Consider the following 18,858-nt stretch of genomic DNA (forward strand, 5'->3'; position numbering starts at 1 on the left):
TGGTTTGTAGTTAATCCTCCAGCAAATTTGTGTGTGGCTGCGTGAAGGGAACAGCAGCCTGTGCTCCTCCTCACCACCTCCTCCTCCTCCTCCTCCTGGCTCTGCTCAGCTCTGGGAGGTGATGGGCTCAGGTGGTGCTGGAGTCCTCTGCACTCCAGCATGGTGTGATGTTTCGCTTCTCTCTGCCGTAGACCATTGCACAAGGACAGACACATGTCTGACTCGCGTCTGGTCTGGCTGGTGGTGTAAGGTTTGCTGGGGAGAGGTTGTGACACTTCAGGGTGAGAAAAAGCCCCAGGCTTAGGACATGCATCCTCTGCCAGCTACAGAAAGCCTTGGAGAGCTGTGCTGCATCCCCACTGCCACGTTTGCTCCACAGCATCCCTTGGCTGGATGCTGCCCCTTCTTCAGGCTTGCCAGCTGAGTTGGTTGAGTGGTTGCTCCCTAACCTCATGGCCTAAAGGAGGAGGCAGCTGGGGAGGACGTTCTGGCTGCTACAAGACAGCTGAGCTGGTTTTCTCAGCCCTCCAAAGGGTGTATGAGCAAATTTGGGACTGGTTTGGTCCGTGGGGCTCACTACCTGGAGTGGGACCTTAGAGCTTCTCACGGAGGAAATAGTCTCACCAGAGGATGAAGCGGTGCAAGGCAAACCCAGGAATGTACAGGTGCTGTGTGACTGTCCCTCCTGCCCCGTTCCTGGGGATGCTAACCGAAGAAAGCGCCGCTGTTTTCCTGGGAGCTCGTGTTGGCCATGGCTAACCATGAGCCGTGCCGTTCTCAGCTCCCACGTGGCCATTTCTGTATGGCGTGGGCTGCGGGCGATGGGGAAGGGGGATGTGATCCAGGCGATTGTGTAACCATGAAGTCCTTCTCTACGGATACAGATGTGTGGTTGACCAGATTCTGTGGCTGCCTATGAAGCAGCTGAGAGCTTGTTCCTTGTGGTGAGGAAAGACAAAAGTTCAAAAGTTGAGCGTCTAAGTTAGACCAGAAGCTCGCTACCAAGGAGGGGTTGGGATGGCTGGAAACCAAAGCTGGAGCTGCAATTTTTCAGATTGTGGGTGGTTTTGCATCACTTCCATTTGATGTTCCTTGGTTTCTTCAAGGCAACATGAAGAAAGTTTCCTAGGATTGAAGGAGTTTGTATTTAGGAGCAGAGGACTAAAACCTGAATTCAGTCTCTCCCATCGCTTCTGCCTAGGTGGGGAATAATGTCAGAAGTGCGTGGGCACCCCTGGGTGCACGAGGCCAGGCGTGCTCGGGGGCTCAGCTGCACATCAGATCTCGGACTGTGCTCCTCAGCTGGTGGCACCGAGTTGTTTGCCTTGGTGATTTGAGGTCTGAGCGTGTGTGTGTCTGGGGAGAGCCACCACAGGCTGGCTTGGGGTGGTCTCCCTGTGCCTTTGAGCCAAGTTACAAAACCGAAGGTGGAGAAGCTTTGTTCCCTGGCAGGCTCGGTTACTCATCCGACAGCGCGGGAGGCTGTGCAATGCCTTGGCTTCCTCACCCTGGTCCGGGACGTGAGCCCCGTGCCAGATGTCCGTCAGGCAGATGTTGGTCACTCCTCGAGTCCTGGCGAGGGAACGCTGTTCGTGGTGGAGTGTGGTCCAGAAAAAATCTTGGTCTGCTTCTCGAATGCAGCCAGAAGTGATGGGTCATGATGACTTTATATGTGAAATGTTATTTATGCTCCCCTCCTGAAGAGGCACTCGGAGCTGAAAGCCTTTCCTCTGCAGAGCTTGAGGAAGCACCGTTGTGAATAAGAGCTTTTTGCATTGGAAGCTACACCTTAGAGAAAGTTGTGTTGTTTCCCTTGATGTTTATGGCCCTGTAAAATACTATGTAGCTTCATTTTTTTTTTTCTTTTAGCCTTGATTGCATTATGCAGAGGAGCAATTTATTCCTAACAGCTCAGCCTAGTATGTGCCGTAGCCGTTTTCGCAGGAGCCAGACCTGTCTTAATGTTTGCTGTCTGACTTTTTAAAGGTATCGCGCTGGCTTCTAAACAAATGCTTTTAATAACTTCTACTTTCAGCTGCACAGAACTGAGTATACGTTAGTCTGACACAAAAATCTGTGTGGTGGTTCTTGCACCTTAATTCTGCGCTTAAAAATTCTCCAGACGTTTTACACTGTGTATGTTGTTGGAGGCAGTTGCTAAGAGAACGATTAATTTAAAGCAGAAGAAAGATCGCTTTTCTTCAGTAATGTATGCAGCTGAAGTCATAAAAATTACTTTAAATTGGGTGGCGCGTAGGAAAATAGGACAGGGTCGCTGCCAAAAAAAGGGGAGATGAAGAGTCTGCGTTTAACTGCGTGTTGACACTGTCTTAGCCATGTCAATAAAGCAACTTTAATTTATGGGTCAGTGAGCTTTTTTAGGGCCAGTGCCTGTTTAAATGTATCGATCCTCTCCCATTAGAAGCTGAGTGTTATCCTTTTGTGCCCAGATAATTTCCAACCCCCTGAAGCAGAGTGGGTGGCTTTGGAAGGAGATGGAGCCCAACAGCTGAGCCGAGGAAGGAATCGGATGCTGCTTCCAGTTCCTCTCCTAACCCCTCCTGCTGAAACGGAGCATTAATGGTCCAGCCCAACGTGTCCCTGGGGCCTTATCTCCGTGCTCAAGTTGTACCAAATTAATTAGACCAGCACAGCAAAAGCAACACAACCTTCCCTAACGCTCCCTGCTCTGCAAATGCAATTACACTGTTATACAGAGTTTATTTTAGATATTCCAATTAGGAGACTAAGCTCATATAGTCTGTCTGGTGTAACTGTTCATGTCTGGCTGGTAAATACATCGTTAAGTTTTGTTTCCAGGGGAAATGCATGTCCTAGGAAAATACCTGTGTTTGACTAGACCCAGGTTGATGCAGGGATGGAGGGAGGAAGCATCAGCTTCTGCAGATAACTGGCTTGTCTCGTCTGGCAGTGAGAAATTCCAGTTTGGTTTTCTTGCTTAAGTGAGTGTAAATCAGGGATAAATGCAGAATCTCAGGAGTGTTGGTGGTTGTGATTATGCGTATGCATTAATCTTTCTATTAAAAAATATAATGGAGCATCATTTAAAAAAAAAACCCAAAAAATAACCGCCCCTCACAAAACAACAACAAAATTGTGTTCTTACATGGTTTTGAAAGACTAAAATATATCCCTGCTAGTGCCTGTTTAGCCCCTGTTACCCTGGCTTGGAAAGGAGGACTTGCCTTAAAAAATCCTAAGCCAAAACTGGAAAACGTTGAGTCAGAACACACAGGAGATTTTGGGAAGACTTCTGAACCCTTTCCAGCCTCAGATGCCAGCCTTGAGTGCACGCCTGTCATGTTACAAGCTGCCAGGAGTGTGATGTAGGTATTATTAGAGGGTCCTCTTGATCTCGTTACATTCCCCAAGTATTAATTTATATAAATATCCAGAGCCTTATTTCCCATAATCTCTGGGATCTGTGCTGGGTTGTGGCTCTTAGGAGCTAGGGATCTGACCTTTTTAAGCAGCTTTGCAAATTAAGTAGCCGGTAGATTAATTTTCTGTAGCCTGTTTTCATCACGCAGAGGAGGTGCTGCACTGAATTGCTGAGGAGCTGTGCTACGGCAAGAAATTTTGCCTCTTGAGCTTGGGAAGGAGCGACAAATATTCCAGATAAGGTAAAATAGTCACATCCTCAGGGAGAGATTTAAAATAAACTGGGTCAGAAATGAAGCTCTCCTTTGTTTAATTCCGCTTAAGCCTCTCCGTGAAGTGAAGGTCACGGGTGGGGATGCACCCAAAGCCAGAAGGGTTTGGAGCCTGTGCCATGAATGCCAAAAGTTTGATGCTTGAAACTTTAGGCGCTGCTCATGACAGCAAGATGTCTTGAATTTGTTGTCCAACAAACCTGTTTACATTTTGGGAAACTTTACAGGATAGCGTTAATTTTGGCTGGAGCCTCTCATTAAATCCCACTTCACAAAAAATAACTTGAAATGGAAAGTGAATTTTTTTTTTTTTTTTTTTTGTAGCATGCTTTCATCCCGTGGTGTGAATTGGGATAACTGACAAGCTGTAAAACTAAACTAAAATAAAGATGGCTTTCGTGGCACTTGCCTTCTCCCTTCTTTCTTTCTCCCAGGAATAAGCTGAGGTTCTGCCTTCCCCAAGTGCACGTGCACTGTTTGTTTTGCTGGTATCCACCTGGAAATCCAGAATGGAGCCCAGTGCTCAGATAGGAGCTGAGGTTAGGAAAAAAGTCTGCTCTGTGTAATCTGTTGCAGGAGAGGGAGACTTCCACAGAAGAAAGGCAGCTCCAGACTGTGGGCAAGGGGATTTTCTGGTTTTGTTCTCAGCACGAATCCTGTTAAGGAAGAGCCGATATCCCCTGCGACCGTTTGATTCTCCAGGAAACAGCCTGTTCTGGAGGGAGGCTGGGGGTCTGGTTTTAATAACTTCTCCTCTGCTGTCGGAGAGGCTCTCCCCAAGCTCTGGCGGGGAATCGCTCAGGGAAGCACCCGGATCACTTGGCATCACCTCGCTGTGTGCAGGGAGCAGCTCTCAGAGCATCAGCCCTGTGTGGCTCCAGGCGCGGGGGGAAGATGTGCTGGGGGGTCGCTGGACGGGGAGCGGGATCTCCCATCCCACTGGCATCTCCCATGCCAGTTGTTACCCACGTGTCCCAGGATCTCCTCATTAATAAGTCCTGCTTGTTGCATGGCTCAAACCACGGGTGAAAAGTGTTGTGTGTTCCATGTGGGCTAATGCATTTAGGAGACCCGGCTCCTTCTGCAGGGAACTGAAATTGGGTGCGTAGATGCTTTTGACGCTTGATCTTCTGGGCTGTCCACTGAATGTGTTGAGGTGTGGGGGTTTTTTGTTTGTGGTTTTGTGGGTTTTGGGTTTTTTCATTCTTTTTTTTTTTCCAAAAAAAGACAAAAATTCTCAGGTTTATGCATTGATGGAAATCCTGTCTTGCTTCAGGGCAGATCAGAGCAGTTCGGTTTTCAACTTTCCACTCTTTGAATGAAAAGGGGAAAATAATACACATGTGGCTGAGTGTCCAAAACAGTTGGGGCCATGGTTCCTGAAGTATCTGAGTATCTGCCAGGCAGGGTTGAAGCAGGGTGGATAAAACAGCTGCCGTGTCCCGTTCCCCAGTGGTACCGTGCTCCTGTATTGCTGCTCGAGGATGGTTGCTGCGTTGTGCACGTGTCCTGCGTGACGTGCAGACCTACACGGGGAGCTGCTTGGGACAGGTCCACATCTGTGCCTTGGAGCGGAGCATCCTTTCCAGAACTTTCCAGATAGCTGCAATGCCAGGACTGAGGAGCGATGGGTTTTCTTCTGCATATCACCTGGCTTTCATTATAACACTAGAGTGATTAGGAGTGCTGCTTGATATTCTGTAATAAGGAATTACACCCCTCTCTTCTCTCCAGAAGGGAGAAAAACGCTTGATTGAAATGATAAACATAAAATATAGTCTCTAATCTTAAAAAAGAAAACAAAACCCCCAAACTGGTCGAACTCAAACAAGGCAACCAACACCACAGTAATGACAACAGTCTCCCCATCTTTGCGCAGGTCCATGTTCATTCTGATTTTTATCTCATGCAGACATTAAATATGATGGTTAACCTTCAGATTTCCTGCCTCAGCCTCCCGAGCTTTGTGATACTTACAGTTACTATTCAGTTAATCAATTTCCTTGCAGTGTTGAAAGCGAGAGGAACCGATACGCGGAATGCAAATCACACAAGGCAGCGTGAGCGCTTTAGGTAGTCAGAAAAATATGTGCTAGTGTCTGTGTTCATGGGTGGGTTTTCCTTTCCTGGTACAGAAACGTATTCAGAGCCGGTATGAGAATGCCAAGTAGGATTTGGGGGAATGCTGTGGATCTTACTGAAGTCTGTTGAAAGCTCATGGGGGGCTTCTCCTGATGCCAGGGAGGTTCTGAGTACCCGGTTGTGGGTTTATCGTTTGAAAGTGTTTGACGTTTTCTGTTACTGGGGCGGGGGGGGGAAATGTTATGATGCAAGGGGGGTCATCCCAGTGAGTCTCTCTCCACCCCCACTTCCCCGTGCCATTTTAAAACAGGTGACTTGTTAGCTGTTTCGCCCTGGGCATGGCTGATAGGTGGTAGGGGATAGCCGGGGTCCCTCCGTGTGGCAGGCGGGTGGTGCGTCACATCCACGGCTCCAGCCTCCTCTGCCTGCCCACTTCTTTCTTTATAGAAACATGTCTCTGTCCAGGCTTGGTCCTTGGATCCCAAACGCAAGCCCTGAAGCAGTTACGCTATAAAACCTTTTATTTTTCCTTCCATTGAGATTTTCTTTTTGATAATTGGTTTATCCAGAGCAAATTTCTGCGCGTTGCCCACTTGTAGGACTCGCGCTGGGTAGGCTGGCACCTTGCAGACAGGTATGCCCTACTCCTGCTTTTGCTGCTTTGTTTCAGCTTCATTTTCTGCGGGAGAAATTTGGAACTAGAAAACTTGATGAGCCTCAGTTAAACCACGGGTGAAAACAAAAGCCCTTCCTGTTCTCCAGCTCACACTGTCTATTCACATCCTTGATTCTTTCCAACGCTGAAATGCAACAAAACATTTATTATTTAAAACGGAGGAGAGGAGGAAGCCCTGAGCGACTCCTGGGGCCTCAGGGATGCCCATCCGTTCTCTGTCCCCGAGCAAGTACTGGCTGGCAGAGGCACCCCAGCCCCTTCTCCCACCTCTGGCAGCATCTGGTTCGGCTCCTGCTGCTGCCCAGAATGGTGGATATGATGCTTTTCCCGATTACCCAGGAGGCTGGGAAGAGCTGCTGGGCGGTGCATTGCTCCCTCTGGCTTGCAAGCAGGGTCTGGCTTGTAGGTCCTGTAATACATGATAATTTTGCTATTTTGCTTTGAAATTCCTCTTGCATGGGAGGGTTTGTGGTGCAGGTCTCTCTTTCCTACCCCCCATGTGGTGGGACCTTGCATGTGGAGGAGTGATGCATGGGGTAACTGACCCAGGACCACCCCCCAACCCTGTTTCTGTTGCTTTTGGGAGTGAAGAAGGCGCTGAGCTGCTCTGAGACTGCCTCATCTCTGCAGTGAGGAGCTGGTGTTGGTGCAGAGCCCCAGCGTGCTGCCATGAGGCAGAAGGGCATTGAGGAACCTATTAAAAGCACGTTGAGGACTTAATCTTGCAAAATGCAGCTTGATTTCATATGCAGGTCTGCATCAGCTACCCGTAATGAGAAAAGTAGTGTTCTGGTTTTAATTACTACTTTAGGAAGAAGCTGGAGGATATCTTTCAGCATCATTACCTGGTGCCATTAAGCAGACTTTTCTGGGGGGGTGTTGTCTGTTTCTAATAATGCCATCCTGGCCCCTGGTGTGACATTTAGGAACTGTTTTTCTCTGAAGCCATCGTCAGCCGCTGGCCTGATTTTTAGCGAGGCTTTGCTAATAGGTAGCAACTTGGGCAACAGTCCAGGCAGGTGTAACGCAGCCCAGGTGTAACGGTGTCAGGGTGATGGTGTGTCAGCAGCCGTCACCGTGGGCAGGCTATCTCCATCTTCTGGGCTGCGTAACTCTTCTGCCAGCACCAGCTGCAGCTTTGGGTCCGTCAGGGCAGATCTGGAAGCTGAACTGTCATCTCCAGATCTTGTCTGGAGCACAAGACCGTGCAAATCTCAAAACGACAGAAGTTTGCAATTGTTCGAGGCGGTTTTTTCCTCTGTCACCAATTTAAAAGGTAAAAGCTGCAACAAATGTGGCATAACAAATATTTTTCACGGCTGAGTTTCTGCTTTTCAGCGGTGCTTTCCCTCTGCGTGCTGCACTGCTTTGGCTCGGTGGGATGAATGTATCAGGAGGTTGGTTTGTTCAGTGCTGCTGCTTCCTGGCAGGTAAGCTGGCACTTCTTGCAGTGAGGAAGACACACATTCTGCTGTAATTTCTGAGACTTTCTGAAAGTGAGGGGAATCTAATTGGGAGCAGGTCACCCAAAGTCATGACTAGACGTAGAAAAATTGCGTGTGCCTGTGATGGATGAATAATGCAATAGCATCCATGCAAGCACTTGCCAGAAAAGTCTTTTGGGTGTTGGAAGGTTGCATGCCATTGAACTGATGGCAGAACTTTTGAAATGAGATTTCTTGGGACGTTTTAAACCAGAAAAGCATACAGTGTCTGCAGTGAGACTGGTGCAAGCCCTGAAAAGAGGATGTGTCTCTGTCTGACAGGGGCAGCCTGTGGCACCATCAGCTCAGGGACGATCTGGAGATATCAATTGGTATTTAAAACTGGGTTCGTATGGGACTCCTATAAAACTGACGTAAAGGTCTTGAATTCAACACATGTCTGGTTATTATATAATAATCGTCTGCTTTGACAGTTTCGCGTAGATGATGTTGGAGTCAGGTATTGCAGGCACCTCCCTCGGATCCTACCCCATGGCTCACTTCTGCCTCCGAAGTCTCAGAGCTTGTCTCTGCTGTGTTTATATAGGTCATCTTGGTTTTAAAGAGAGAAAAATAAGTTCTGTGAATGCCTTGAACTAGCCTGGGCTTGCAGGCTACTGCCTGGAGCATCCTCTCTTGGGTCTGGCCTGAACACTTGATGTGACAAGGCTGGATTTCCTGACTTGGCTGCTATTTACTCATCTCAGAGATGTACCATGGCTGTTCTCATGCCTGTCCTGTCAAAAGTTCATCGTGGTCAGATTCCCTGCGCCAGCCTGAGGAGCAGGAGAACAATAACTGCTTGGAAAGTTCTCTGTGAGCGTATCATTACAGTGTAACACTATATACGATTACACAATTACTCATTTTCTTTAACAGCAGCTGAATTCTGTGTTATAACTTGATTGTCATGGTTCAGGTCAAGTCCTGTCTTAAAGCTTTGGGTTGGCCAAGATGTTTTGAATTTTCTTTGCTGAAAACTCAGTGCGTGGGAAGGTATCTCATTTCTTGATCAACTATAATCTTAAGGTCTTCTTTACATATCCCATCTTTTATCTATGGTCATGTTTAATGAGTGATGAAGTGTGAGCCCTGGTGAGGCAAAGATGAGTTTAGGACTTCACATCAATAGTAAAAGCCAAGGCATCTTTTTTCTCTCCCCCCTGCTTTCTTAACTGAGCTCCCCTGACAGAGCTTATGTCTTCCACCGAGAAGAGAAAAAGGCTGGATTTAATGAGCGTGGAGGGAACTCTGCATCAAGGGTGCCAAACGCGGGCAGATTGAGCAATCCTTCCAAGCTTCATGTGGTCTCGGATCTTGTTGCTCACTAAAGCCAAGCCTGGATTTGGCAGCCGGCTGGTGAGTATACTGTGGAGACAGCCCAGATCTGGGATGCAGCAGTCGGAGGCTCCAAGCCTGGATTGTGTGGGGAAGTCGAAAAGAAACCCCTTTGTTGTCTCTGTCTGTGATGCTGATGAGCCTTACGAGGTCCAGCAGGGTTTCTCCTCTGAAGCAGGGTGGTACCTGGTGGTCTTCCCACACTCAGCCATAGCTGGGGCTGCAAACAGCCTCTGTCCCCTGCCCCGTCATCCCCTGCCCTGGCAGCCAGCCCCATGTGGCTCTGGGGCACGCCAGTACCTGCAGAGAAAACTGATGCTCTGCGTTTGGTTGGGTTTTGGTTTTTAAAATCTTGATGCAGGTGGTTATGGAGAGGATATCTGGAAGAGCAGGTACGTGGTCTGGCTCTGGTTTGGTCTCCTCCAAGGGATGTGGGGATGTAACATGGGTCTTTCCCAGGCATCACCACAGCGCTGCGCAGGATGCGGCCCAGCACTGCTGCCTGGGTGGATCATTGGAGCAGGAGAACATGAGAGGAAGGAATTTTCATATCAGCAGATGCTTTTTGGGGGTAACACAAGGGCATCTTGGTTGGCCAGGGTCATTAGGGATCTGTTAGCATCCCACTACCCACTTGCTCTTCTTTCATGTAGTCTGGGAGTCTCTATTGTCTGTTCAGCCCCCAAAATGTGTCACAGTTGGGGGTGCATAGCAAAGGAAGAGGGGGTGTTGCGTCTCATGCACTAGTTTTGTAACGGCAGACAGACACGTGGCTCAAAGCAGTGCTGTCCTCTGTACAGGGAAACCTGAAATTCCCTCTCTTAGAGGAGCTGTTGGTGGAGACCAGGGCCTTCAGAGAGTGTTGGCCCACCTGATTTTGCAAGAAGCTCTTCTTATTCCTGGGAACGGCTCAGCAGATCTCTTTCTTAGAGTCACCCTAAAAGATCTCTCTCCAAAGTACAGTCAGCAGCCTGATGCAATACAGGGAATTTGGTTTAGGGTTTTATAAAACCTCTGTGACAAGGGTTTTGGTTACACAGACCTCAAGCCTGTGATTGGGGTTTGGACCTGTTGGACCCGCTGGATGTTGAGTGGTTGGGCAAAAGCTCTGAGCTGTCCAGACCTTAGGTGTGTGAGCAGAGAATTTCAGACCCCGTAAGCATCTTTGATAAAACGCTCCAAGTGTCGCAAAGGAAGCCCTTACCTTAGCGATTCCTGCTTGCTCAGCAGAGCCTGCCGCTTGCAGACCTCAGAGGGCTCCACAAAGGAGGGAAGTACTGTCATCGGCTGCAGCTCCGCCGGTTTCTTTGGGAAGTTGCAGCTTCCTTCCGCTCATTTAAAGCCCCTGCGTGCCGCTGGGTGACCCCTGGGCGGTGGGACAGGGGGACACCGAGCGGCCAGGCTCTGCTGAGCCGAGCGCTCCCGGCAGGGCTCCCACCACGCGGTGTGGGGTCTGCTGGCTCATTGCATGGCTTTAACGAACCTCTCCTGCCGTGCCACTGGCGAGGGCTCTGCCCGTGCTTTTAAGCTTCAGGGAGGTCATTGCTGCGGTTGGGTGTTTGCTTTGGAGGTTGCAAGCGTCTGGGCTTTGCTGCGATTCCTTTTCCCTCCTCCAAACTGGGGATGTTACTCCATCCTTGTCCCCTCCTCTGGCCCCCCGTTATCATCTTGGACTCATCAGCAGCCTGATAGGGGTTTTATCCACGCTTCTGGACTTTTTTTTTTTCTTTTAATTTTCTTTTCCATTTCTTTCTCTGAAGGAGCCTGTGTAATGGAGGAAATGAGCCTGGCAGTCCTCGAGGGGAGTTCAGGGGTCAGCAAAACTTTCCTAGGATAAAAAGGGACGAGCTCCTGCAGTGCTGGGCTTGGCCCATGCGGCGTCGCTTGGCGGGGTGACAGCAGCCCTGGGGGATGCTGCTGCTGCTGCTGCCCTCATGCAGGCTTCTCCTCAAGCAGAGAAAGCACAGGCAGGGTTGTATCCTATACATTTTTATCCTATACATCTTCAGTATGTACTGCACTATGTCACTGAGCATTTCTTCTGCATCTCTGACTGACTGGATTTAACCCTTTGACCCTGCGCTCTGTCTCTCGCTCTTCCCACATCCTCTTAACGTCTGCCACCTCGGAGTTGTTTGCCTCTGGTCCTCGCCTTGTGTCGGTGCTTCACGTCTTGTCTGAAATCTGGAGGCTTCGGTTGATGTTTGTGCCCACTCAGACTTGAGCGTGGCTGAGTCATTCCTCCATCGCTGGGGCTGAGGCTTGGGACCTCAGTGTCTTTCACAGGTTACTCCAGAGCTTCCCCTTGATTTTTTCAGTGTTTTTTCTTAAAAATTATTTTCACAATTCTATGTATATTCTCGCTTCCAGTTCATGAGATTCATTGATCATGTTATCAGAGTGATTTCTTCCCTTTGAGAGCCCATGCACTGCAGTGGGAGGTTCCTGTAAAGTAACTGGGAGCTCTTTGTCCGTTTGATCTGTGTGAGGGTGATGATGAGCAAAGGTGTGAGGATGCGCAGGACTGGAGCGGGGCTTGGCAGCCTGTCCCAGTGTGCTGTGGTGCTGGGCTCGCTGCTGAACAGCCTCCCAGCAGTGCTGTGCGCTGCTTCTGTTGGGCGAGGTAGGAAGCTCCTGGCGAGCTTGGCAGCCCCTCAGAGCTCTGACTGATGCTTCTTGCTGGGAAGGACCTTTGCTTGCTGCAGGTTTGCTTTCCCAGGGTCCTCCCAGTGACAAACTATGGGTGTTTGCTAAAATAAATGGTTGCTCTCCCTCAGGTGCTCTCCTAGGGCTAATCCGTGCTTGTGGGGTGGATGCGAGAAGGAGAAGCTGCGGGGAGGTCAGCACTCATCAGTGTTTCAGGCTCATTAATCAGTCTTGCTAAGTGGAATTTGTCCAGCCTGTGAGCGCTCTGTGATAAGAATGTCTTTGAAATGGGGCGGGGGAAATGGGGGAAATAATAGCACCAAATTGTTTGAGAAATAATTTCATTCTCCACTTCTCAATAGATAAATCTGCTGTCCAACAACCGGATATTTAATCTGTCCATCTAAAGTAATTGATGAGCTGCGACTGGAATCCAAATGTGAACGGGAAGGGAAATGTTCTGTGGAGATGGTTTGTATCGTTTCTGCGGCTGCTTCTCGCCACTGGAGACAATGAGGCGAAGCGTGGGAAGGAACAAAGCCACGAGGGCTTTGGTGCTGCTGCTGGAGGGTAGTACAGGTCTGCTTGGGCTTTTGACTCGGTGCTGCTCCCGAAATTCTGCTGGTAACACCTTGAGGTGGAGGCGAGCTAGATTGGGCAGAGCCATTTGGAGAGAAGGAGATAAAGGTTGTAATTTGTGCGGTTTTACATGCAGCGTTGTGTTGGCTGCAGCCCTGCGGGTCCTGCTGGGTACTTGGATGCTCTTGGATTTTCTGTTTGCTCTTGACTTGGAGCAAGCGAGGGGAGGTTTGATGCCCCATTGCAATGCCAGAGTGCACAGGGGAGGTTGACATGACTCAGAGATGCATCCTTTGGCTTTCTTGAGAGGTTTGCACCACAGGATACCCGTTTCCCCATTGATCATTGCAAATGATGTGTTTTCTCAATGAGAGACCCTCCCTTCCCCGCTTGCAAACGCTGTGATAAGCAGATGCTCACAGCTCCCTGTCGGGGACTGACTTTTCGCCTGATGCTTTCGAGCCGTGCCGGCAGCGAGATAAGAGGAAGTCTGACATCATGGTCAGGAAGCGCTGAAGAAAGTTACTTTCGTCATTCGTCAATGGGTTATCTCAAACGGCAAAGCTGCAGCATTCCTTGCATGCTGCAGGACCCATTTCAAGCCCACAGCTTTGGCCGGGGTTCAGCTCGTGGCCGAGTGCCCAGCCGCCCAGCGCTATTGTGTGCGGCCCCACTCCTCCCCGGAGCGCTAACCCCAGCCGCCGGCAGTTGCTGCTTCTCCAAAAGGCCCTTTCTGAAAAGCTGTGAGCTGTTGCATGATCCTGCCCTGCCAGACTAAATAAATCTACTCAATTTCTTTCCTTTTCCTACGTTTTGCTACGGTATTAAAAGCCTTGGAGACTCCTGAGCCTTGCACCTCCCTCCCTTGCACCATCCCAAGCGCAGGGACCGGGGGGTGCTCCGATGCTCCAGATCCCACCTCGGGCAGTCTGGTTGTGGAGCTGCTGCTTTCACCAGTCTGCCCCTTTACCATCTCCTTTTAGCAAAGCAGCTCTGCTGGGAGGAATGCATGTGGCTTTCCAGCCTGCAGTCATCTCTGCCGCGGCCGGGGGATGGTTTCCAACCGAACCCCAACATGCTTGAGTGGTTGGATCTTTTCTGACAAATTTGTGTCGGAGATGGCGGGTGTCTAGTCAGCACAGGTGCCATGGATGCCGAGTCATATGGGGACCCTGGGGAGGGGTGGTGGTAACTAAAATGGGAGTGTGAGGGAGAGCAGGGTGTTGAGCTGCTGTGCACCCTCTGGTGGGCTCCCCTCCCACCCCTGGAGATGCAGCTTCCAACTGCAGAAATATCTGACCTGCCCTTCTCACCCGGGGGTGCGGGAGCAGAGCTTTGGGGTGACTGGGATGTCCCCACTGAGCTCCTGGTGTCCCTGTGCTGCATGGAGTTATCCCAAGTGCCCAAGTATCTGGGGTTGTCCTGAGCACCCGATTGTCCCTTTCTTGATCTCCACTAAAGGCTTCTCCGATGCATTTGCGGGTTTGCAGGACAAGTTTCCGAGCTGCATTGAAAACTTGGCAGCAATAGCTGTTATACGCACAGCAATCATTCAAGGAGTCTCTAAATGTCCTGAATCCAGTAAAACAAATATATATCATAAAAACCCTTTTTGAAAAAGAACATCCCAGAAGCTACTGAGGAGTTTCCAGCGTGTCCCAGGTGCTACGTGCATGAGGGTGCCTGTGGCCCTGCCTTGGCCAGGGCGCAGGCAGAGCTGCCGAAATGGCAGCTGCCCTGCTTTGCAGAGCAGTTTATTCACCTGACGGTGTTGCAGAGGATTTAAAAATAAGCGAAGCTGTTCTGGAACTGGGTGGCAGGACCTGTCTGCTGTGCTGATGGCAGGAGCTGGGCTTTGCTGCTGCCTCTGTAGTGCTGGCTCCTGGCAGCCCTTGGAGGACTTGGGTCAAAACTGACCACGGGCTTTTCTTGTCTGTTGGCAGGTTCAAGGTATTTTGTTTTACTGGATGAGTTTCTTGTTCCCTGTGGTACAATCCCGTCCCTGTCCCCATTGCCTCTTTGCTCTGGCTTTAATAACTTCCCTCTCCAAAGCACCTTGGATGCGCTTTGCAGTGCCTGGGAGCCCTCCCCGCGCCCGGGGCTTGTGGCTGCTGTCGGAGCCCCCCTGGTGGTGTGGTGAGAAATGCTGGTGTCCATGGAAGATGCTCTGGTCCCTGGGATCGATTTCCAGAACCAAGCATCCAGGTTGCTGATGGTGTCTGGGGCCAGAAGCGACGGCTTGTGGGTACCGAGGTTGGTTTGGGTGCGGAGGAGGGCGGTGACAGGACTCGGCATGTACCGTGCTTGGGCTCCCGCTGGCCCTTGAACCGATGGAGGTCGCAGAACCCTGCTTCAGCGCTGGTCTTGCTCGAAGCATATAAATGACATCATTGATTTTGGGCTTGGCAGGTGGTGAACGAGCCCCATGGAGAACATCGATTTCTCTCTCTCTCTCTCTCTTTCTCCTGTGGAGTGTTTACTTGTCCAGAGGTGTGATTGAATGGTAAATAACACGGCCTCAGCACAGCTCATACTCAGTTGTAGCTAATTTTAACGTGTGGCCATGGAGTAACGCTATTAAGCCAACAATTCATGACCTTCCATCAAGAGCTCTCCAACCTGGAAACCCCTGTGAGCAAAAGTGCCAGAACATGTGTTGTGGGTCAGTGGGAGAGAAATAGTGCAGGACCAAAGGTTGCCCCTAACAGCCACGTGTGGGCTGTATCCATCCTGACTTCTTGTGCATGAGGAGTGGGGCTAAACCCACCAGCAGCTGTCATCTCCAGTGGTGGCTTCTCTTGTGGGCAACGTGGTGGCCTCGCTGTGCTGCCAGCTCCTAACCGGTGCAGTGGGACTGCTGCCTTGGGTTATTATGTTTTACATCAGGCCTTTTCAGCAACTGTTTAAATAGATTATTGGTTTCTTCCTTGATGCTTGTCATCTGCCTGCACTCAGGGACTGGCCGGCTGCATGGTGGCAGAGCCCGGTGGCTTTTTGCAGGCATGGAGCTGCGGGAAGGGCAGGGGCTCTGCTGCGGGCGCCTCGTGCTCATTTAGCAGCCGCGGTGGGATGGCTTTCGGGTTTGAATCGGATGAGCAAAGACAGTTTGCTCTGATGCAAAACCATCGGGATGCAGCTGGTGCTGAACAGCGTGGTTGGTCCTATCCTTTCTCACTGGGGCCGAGCTGGGGTTGGGGGTAGCTTGGCCTGATCTAAATGCGGGGTGCCGCTGGTGCTCGCCCCGCGTTAGAAGCGCTGTCAGGACGAGGCGTTTGTTTCCTTGGATGCGTGATCCTTTGCCATCTTTCGGAAACGAGGTGGTGTGAACTTTGAGCTTTTGAGGAACTGGAACCACAAAGGCATCATGCAGAGGGTTCAGGTTTTCACACCCGTGGTCTCTTGGCTGAATGTCGGTGCGGTGGAAGTCCAGATTTCCTTGAGCCCTTCAGCCTTTGGTGCTGCCCCAGCCTTGGGACGAGCGGGAGGTGGGGAGCAAACGCTGAGGAAAGGCAGGGCAGTTCTGCGGAGGAAGCTTGCATCGTGCTGCGCGTAATTATGGCTATAACCTGTGTCATTAACTTTCAAGACTGGAGGCTTAAAAGGGTTTAAAATAAACACGTGCTAGAAATTTGAAATCGGTGAGACTGCAGCGCAACAGCAAATACGCCCCTGCTGCAAGCAGCTGGTTTGCTCAGGGTGTAAATTCTTGCAGAGACCCAGAAGATAAAGTTATGAAATAACATGTATTGGCGAGAGAGGTTGTAAAGCAATTCCAAAACCCCCTCTCAGTCTAGACAGATTTTATTTACTGCATGTTTATGTGAGATAGACCAATGCCCTAGAAAATCAGAATTGTTTTCAATTTCTGCCTCTGGCACTTGCTTGTCTAATAAGAAGGCGCTGATGTGAGGGGAATGTCCTGGGCGACTCCCCCCCGCCCCCCCCCCCCCCCCCCATGCTGGGGGAGATCTGGCAGAGGGGGCTGGCAAGGGGGAGAAGTGCAAAAGGTTATTTCTTCCTTTGTGTAGGTGAATCAGGCGGTTGTTAATGAGGTGGTTTTGCCAATCCATCGCCACAAACCTCCCGTATAATCCCAAATGCGGTGATAACGGCAAGCTGCAGTCGCGGTCCTGTCTGTAGAGATACCATGGCCCCAAAGACTCAGCTTTGATTCTTTCAATTAAAAGACAATTAAGCTGTTTTATTGTGCTTTGGAACTCTTGGTGAAGTTTGCAAGCAGTGTTTTTGCATGGTGTTGGTTTGATGACAATTTGGGGAGCAAAGATTGTGCCTTGTGACAAAACCACGCCGGCCAAATCCACCCAAAGGCAGCTTGCATCTTGTGCCTGTTTATCACATGGGGATGATTCACCCCTTTGATGGGTTGATTTACTTAGGGTTTTAACATATTTGTTACATACTTGTGAGGAATTTGCTGAAAATAAAAAAAGAAAAAAAAAAAGGAGTTGTTTAAAGATACAGCAATAAATTGAAGGTATTTTTTTGAACAGCATAAGGGTGCAGAAAGAAGTGGAATTAATTGGCTTCCTCAGCAGAGTAGGTCCCTCCTGATAAAGGATGAAGTAGGTGATGCAGCCACAAAAATGAAGCGGATTTTTGTTTTTCTCATCTTAGCCCCAGTGCTGCCAGGCATCACCACTGGAGCGAGACCGTCTGGAGTCCCTGGACTTCCAAATCCCTGACACTCACAAACAAATGACCAATTAATCGCTGTAGTCAAATACTGGATTTTCTTGGAAGAGAAACAATATTGCTGTGCCAGTGGATCTATCTGAATGGCTGAGGGTGGGCTCTAGAGGGGTGAGATTTCTGCCTCTTCAAATGGGCTAAGATTAAAGATGAGCAAAGCTTTGTGGAAACAGTCCCAGGGGTTGCCCTGGTCTTGGGGATGGGATCCGAGGTGGGTCAGGAGCAGATCCCATGGCTGAGCCTGGTGGAAAGGGGCTGGATGTGGCTGGCTGGTGTTCTGTGGATCTGTTAGCATTCGTGGTGCCCGCAGCATCTGGGAGATGCGAGGGAACAAATGCTGCTTGAGTTTTCAATTATTTCCAACCCCAAAGCAAAAAAACCCTAATTTTCACTGTCCCAGACTTTTCTTTGGGATGTATATATGCACACAGGTGTACGGATGCACAGCAGTGCATACGATCAGTGCTGTAACGTGTGTTCCTTCTGTAAGGAACCAAATGGGATTGTGCTGGAAATGGTTAAAAGTTCAACACTGGGCTTCTGTAGAACATCAGCTGTAATTTATATTTGGCTTCGACCTTGAAAGGGAAAAGTCCTGGCTCGAGTTTACCAGCCCTTCTGCAATGTTACCTTATGGGAAACTTGTTTTTCAAAAGGGCGTTTGTTTCTGGTGCGCAGCTGAGAACACAGGAGCCCTCACAGGTCACCAGGAGTCTGACATCTTCAGTAACAACAAATAAACCAAGGCGCAGCTTTCCCGCGCGGGTTTCTAAGTCCCTGTTAAATTGTCTCGCATGTGAATTTAACTCAGTAAATCTCAGTTACAATTTGTGCTTGTCTTGCTCACTTTTTCCCTCCCTTTGTTTTTTGTTTCTCCTAGTTTCTCTGTTTGAAGAACATCCGAACCTTCCTAAAAGTGTGTCACGACAAATTTGGGTTAAGAAACAGCGATCTGTTTGATCCCTTTGACCTCTTTGATGTACGGGATTTTGGAAAGGTAAGAGTTACTCCTGTGCTCCTGAAAAGTGATGATTCTGGCACTGCTGGCACCGGCTGGTTCTCTGGATTTGTGCTGCAGGTTTTTGGATGGAAGTGCCATGGTTTTGTGGCTTTCTGAGCAGCTTCTGCACCCCTTTAACCCATGCATTGGGCACCTGCTCCCCCGTGCTTTTGGTAGCCTGCATATCTAGGGGTTGAGTCTGCTGTGTCCTTAGTGAAGGGAGATCAAGCCTTCAAGCTTTCTGCTTTAGATTACAAAGCCTCTGGTCTCCACCTTATGAAAAATGTCTTTTTTTGGGGGGGAATCGATGGATCTGTGCTCGTGAGAGCTGTTGGGAAGAGGCTGTAGCCCTGTGGATGGGGTGCTTCGCTGGGGTCAGGACGTTGGGTCCTCTTCCCAGCTCCAGGTGCCTTGCTAGGTGGCCGGGGCAGAGCCATGCATCTCCTTGCCCGTGGGCTCCCATAGGGACAGCACGCTGGGACCAGTGTTAAGCATCACCCCTGTTCGCCATTAACCAGCCTGGGGTTGAGCCCTGCATCCCCAGCAGCACGGTTCCCTGTAGCGATGTTACAAATCATTATAACCCAGGTTTGTACCAACCGTGTGGCAAGGACCCTTCATCCACAAGTGCTTCTGGTTTTGCCCCAGGGTGGGCACAGACCTCGTGTG

The 18,858-nt window shown here is 49.9% G+C and overlaps 1 protein-coding gene across 6 annotated transcripts in view; it reads left to right on the forward strand.

Annotated features, from left to right (window-relative positions):
• VAV2 (vav guanine nucleotide exchange factor 2) overlaps window positions 1-18,858 on the forward strand; it is a 149,315-nt gene that overhangs the window by 15,720 nt on the left and 114,737 nt on the right. For all 6 annotated transcript variants that reach the window (XM_037400232.1, XM_037400233.1, XM_037400234.1 and 3 more), the window contains exon 2: window positions 18,070-18,186. In XM_037400232.1, the coding sequence (XP_037256129.1) occupies window positions 18,070-18,186 (117 nt within the window). The remainder of the gene's footprint in view (window positions 1-18,069; window positions 18,187-18,858) is intronic.

The sequence above is a fragment of the Falco rusticolus genome, chromosome 9 (assembly GCF_015220075.1).
Source record: "Falco rusticolus isolate bFalRus1 chromosome 9, bFalRus1.pri, whole genome shotgun sequence".
In the NCBI taxonomy this organism is placed as follows: Eukaryota; Metazoa; Chordata; class Aves; order Falconiformes; family Falconidae; genus Falco; species Falco rusticolus.